This window comes from Hemibagrus wyckioides, linkage group LG29 (genome assembly GCF_019097595.1).
Source record: "Hemibagrus wyckioides isolate EC202008001 linkage group LG29, SWU_Hwy_1.0, whole genome shotgun sequence".
Classification (NCBI taxonomy): Eukaryota; Metazoa; Chordata; class Actinopteri; order Siluriformes; family Bagridae; genus Hemibagrus; species Hemibagrus wyckioides.
Window position 1 is genome coordinate 5,118,045 of NC_080738.1, and position 4,292 is coordinate 5,122,336.

At 39.2% G+C, this 4,292-nt stretch overlaps 1 protein-coding gene across 1 annotated transcript in view; it reads left to right on the plus strand.

Moving 5' to 3' along the window:
- Nucleotides 1–2,328: 2,328 nt before the first annotated feature.
- Nucleotides 2,329–4,292, plus strand: part of chrna6 (cholinergic receptor, nicotinic, alpha 6) — a 19,144-nt gene continuing 17,180 nt past the window's right edge. Inside the window, exon 1 of the mRNA XM_058385268.1 lies at nt 2,329–2,510. Within this exon, the coding sequence (XP_058241251.1) occupies nt 2,450–2,510 (61 nt within the window). The 5' untranslated portion in view covers nt 2,329–2,449. The remainder of the gene's footprint in view (nt 2,511–4,292) is intronic.

The following is a 4,292-nucleotide window of genomic DNA, read 5'->3' on the forward strand; positions in this document are numbered from 1 at the left end:
GTGGTGCCCCCTAGTGTGTATACACACACACACACACAGTGTCATTAAACAAGGAGTTATTTACAAATCAGGAAAAGCAGAATTAGGAATGTTTTTGCAGTGCTCTTTCCGTGACTCTGTGTGTGTGTGTGTGTGTGTGTAATCAGCCTGACACAGTTGAAAGCTCTCGCTCTTCCAGGAGCACGGGATTAGTGTTTGCTCTTTCGCCTGTAATCAGAGGTGGGTTTAACCTTCATAAACACTGCTCTTTTTTCTTTAATGGAGGCTGAATTCCATCAATACACACACCGTGTTTCTGATTGTACCTTATCAACTGAGTCTGTTCGGAAAGGACAGAGTTACACCTCCTGAAATCTTGCCTTTAATCTTTTCTGACGTTTGTGAAATTCAGCTACATTTGAGCAGTCGTGTGAAATTTACAGTCGTTCACAGGTAGCAGAGTTGCCGGCATCGTGCTGGATATTTACTACAGAAAATGGTAAATATTATATTTTTTTTGCTGTCAAATAATTACTCTAGATTTACAGAAATGCTTTCACAGTGTTTAAAAAAACACCAATGATCTGTAACATTTTGGAAGAAATCATTCTGTAATAAATCTTTAATATTTTTAATATTTATTTATTTATTTTTAATATTTATTTATTTATTTTTAATATTTATTTATTTATTTTTATTTATTTATTCATTTGGACATGTATAAAGTTTATTTGTCACTAAATTAATTTCAAAACCCTGATATGTCCTGATGGACACACAAGACACATTTCAGCCTCCCCAAAGTCGAAGGATTGCCGAATATCTCCACCCTAATGTCCAGTCTGACTCACCTCACTGAGTCGATTCATTTGAAGCGTTGAAGTGAATCAGCTAGATAATTGATTCTCTGAGATGGACATCTTAAATTTGACAACTTGCATTAAAGTTATTTATTAATCTTCAGTGAACGCTTAATCTGGTCAGCATCGCAATGGATCCAGAGTCGATTCCCTGGGGGACACCGGACACGTGGTGGAAACAGCCTGGATGGAACACTATATTGCCAGAAGTATTGGGACACCCCTCCAAATCATTGAGTTCAGGTGTTGTGTTTCAGGGGTTGGCCTCGGCCCCTTAGTTCCAGTGAAAGGAACTCTTAATGCTTCAGCTTCATACCAAGACATTTTGGACAATTTCATGCTGTTTGTGGGAACAGTTTGGGGATGACCCCTTCCTGTTCCAACATGACTGTACACCAGTGACCAAAGCAAGGTCCATAAAGACATGGATGAGTGAGTTTGGTGTGGAGGAACTTGACTGGCCTGCACACTGGGACGTCTGATTTTACATGCACATGAATATAGACTTTTGCAGCTATAACAGCTTCAACTCTTCTGGGAAGGCTTTCCACAAGGTTTAGGAGTGTGTTTATTGTTGATTCCTCAAGAAGCACATTTGTGAGGTCAGGCACTGATGTTGGACGAGAAGGTCTGGCTCACAGTCTCCGCTCTAATTCATCCCAAAGGTGTTCTATCAGGTTAAGGTCAGGACTCCACACCAAACTCACTCATCCATGTCTTTATGGAAGGGGTCATCCCCAAACTGTTCCCACAAAATTGTCCAAAATGTCTTGATGTGAAGCTGAAGCATTAAGAGTTCCTTTCACTGGAACTAAGAGGCCGAGCCCAAACCCTGAAACACAACACCTGAACTCAGTGATTTGGAGGAGTGTCCCAATACTTTTGGCAGTATAGTGTACATATATATATATATATATCATTACAGGTAGGTAATACAGGTAATAGGGATTTGTGTAATAACGTTATTTTAGACCACAACATCACTTTATCCTCTTAAGCTTCAGACTCGTATCTCATTATCGCTAAAATGCATCAAGAGAACATTTTTTCTCGCTCATTACAGGAGCTCCACGTCCTGCTCAGAAGTTTGTGTGAAGTGCGAATACAGAGGTACAGAAAACCAAACCTATTTAATAAACATAAACTGTGAAGAAAATAAATATATATACAATGAAATGACACTGCTTTATCATATATGCAAATGATTCTGAGCCTAGTTTAGAAAATCAACAAAACAAAACATTTTTTTTTTAAATAGATTAAAAAAAAATACATATAAACGTCTTTGCTTTGCTGTGATTGATCAATTACGACCGAATAAAAATGCATCAACATGCGGGGGGAAAACAACAACAACAAAAATAAGCATCGTGCTCGTTACTCGATTCCCCGCGACTCTCTGAACAAGAACCGATTCACAGGAGTCGACTCATTGGTGAATCGAATCATCTCAACTCTCCTCTCCTCTACAGTATCCGGTGCGCGGAACATCGCGACGCTCAGCTTCGGAATATATCTCTATTCATCTTTTGTTTGTCGGTGTGTTGCTTATTATTTTTTATTGTTTTATTCAGGAATTCAGCATTGTAAGGATTAACTGTTAAAGCAGCATGACGCTTCCGGTCAGGAGAAACACTTTGGTCGTGTTTTTCCTTCTGCTCGAGGCGCACGGTAAGAGACTCCAGATATTTTTTGGACGGGTTTAAGGTTTGTCTGTAGTTTGTGTGCGAGATGTTTTTATTTACACACTAGGTTTTAGTCGTTCAAAGCCACTGTTTGTGTGATTTGAGCTGAAATCGGATTTTCTGAAATGAGTTTTTAGGAACTAATTTATGAACTGAAAAGTTTGGAGATGCCGCAGAACATGGCACGATTTAATACGGAATAAAACCTATGCACAGTCTGTGTGTATATATGTTTGTTTGTTTGTGTTCAGATTTATTTAGACAGGAAATTCCTACAGGAAATAATTCGGAATAAACAATTCACCTACATGACTAAAACGACAGGTCCAACATAACCATGGACAATGGCATTTAAATCATTTAATTAATATTATATTAATGCTTTTATTTATTTTTATTAAAGCACTTAAAGGTTTTAAATATTCCTTTACCTTCATTTTCTCACTATTACAACCTATTAAAATAAATTTCCCTGTTTCTCTGGTGAGACCATGGAGGGAACATGTTGTGTATCTTCACTATGTTTACATCATCATCATCATCATCATCATTTACCTGAAAACTTGAACATTTAGGTACTCAAAAATTCAACAAGGTCCATGTCCCTGGGTTAAACGTACCGGTTGTTGGTTCTTGGTATCAGCTCAGTGATGAGCTTTGTTTCTGAGTGCAGTTCATCTTAAAGCAAGGGGTTAGTACGTGTACCTCACACCATCAGGGCTGTGGGTTTGATTCCTTTCTCTCTCTGTGTGAAGTTTCCGTGTTCTCCTCCTGCTTCGGGGTTTCCTCCGTGTAGTCCGGTTTCCTCTTCGGTTGTGTGTGATTGTGCTCTGTGACCCTGTGCCACAGAAAATGGCTGGATAAACGGATGTTATTTACCTCAAGTCCTCACCTCAGATGTCAGTGTGTGCGAACGCTAGGACAGTAACAGGACTTGATATCACTTTTCTATTAGTCAAGCCCACGAACTCCAAACCCCATTAACCTGCTGCACACGCTCAGTAAGTCGAACCTGTCCTGAAGCGCATTCCTAAAACGCTTTAATCTGATTTTAATAACCGCCGCTGTTTTATAACAGTCGTGCGCTTCATGTTTTGCTGCTTTGTTAATGAGTAATTAGCCTTTAGGATGTTGAGTAATTACTGACGGCTTTTTCTGGTGTTTATTTCTGGTTCTTTTTGCACAACACGAATCGTCTGACTTGCAGGAAAAGGTTTGTTCCCGTTTCAATCCATCTCGGGTTTCTTTAGGGTTTTCCCGGTTTCCTTCAACCTTTTTTTTTTTTGTTCCTCTAAAATGACTCCTAGTGTCAAAACAATCACTGAATCGACTCAATGATCCACTTGTCTTCACTGACCGGGAGTGTAACTAGGGGAGTTCCTGGAATTAAATACAGCATGAACCTGAATACCGAACGAATCATAAATATTATCTTGCAGTAAGACATTTGTTCCCGTTTCATTCCATCTTGGGTTTCCTCCAAACTTTTTTTTGTTCCTCCAAAATGACTCCTGAGCTCACTGAACAAAGAAAATGATTCAGGTTTGGTTTTGCTCGGGTTAACCTGAGGATCGTTGTAGTTTTGTGTTGTTTCGTGTTGAATTAACTTAACACCAAGTTTGTATTCACGGTGTTTATTTCACCATGAGTGTTGAGCCGAGACCTACAGCGTCAGAAAACACTTTACAGTACAGGTTCACACTCTTGACCGTAGCACTGGTGTGACCGTGTCTGTTCTTGTGTTAAATTAAGAACTGCAGTTTTATAA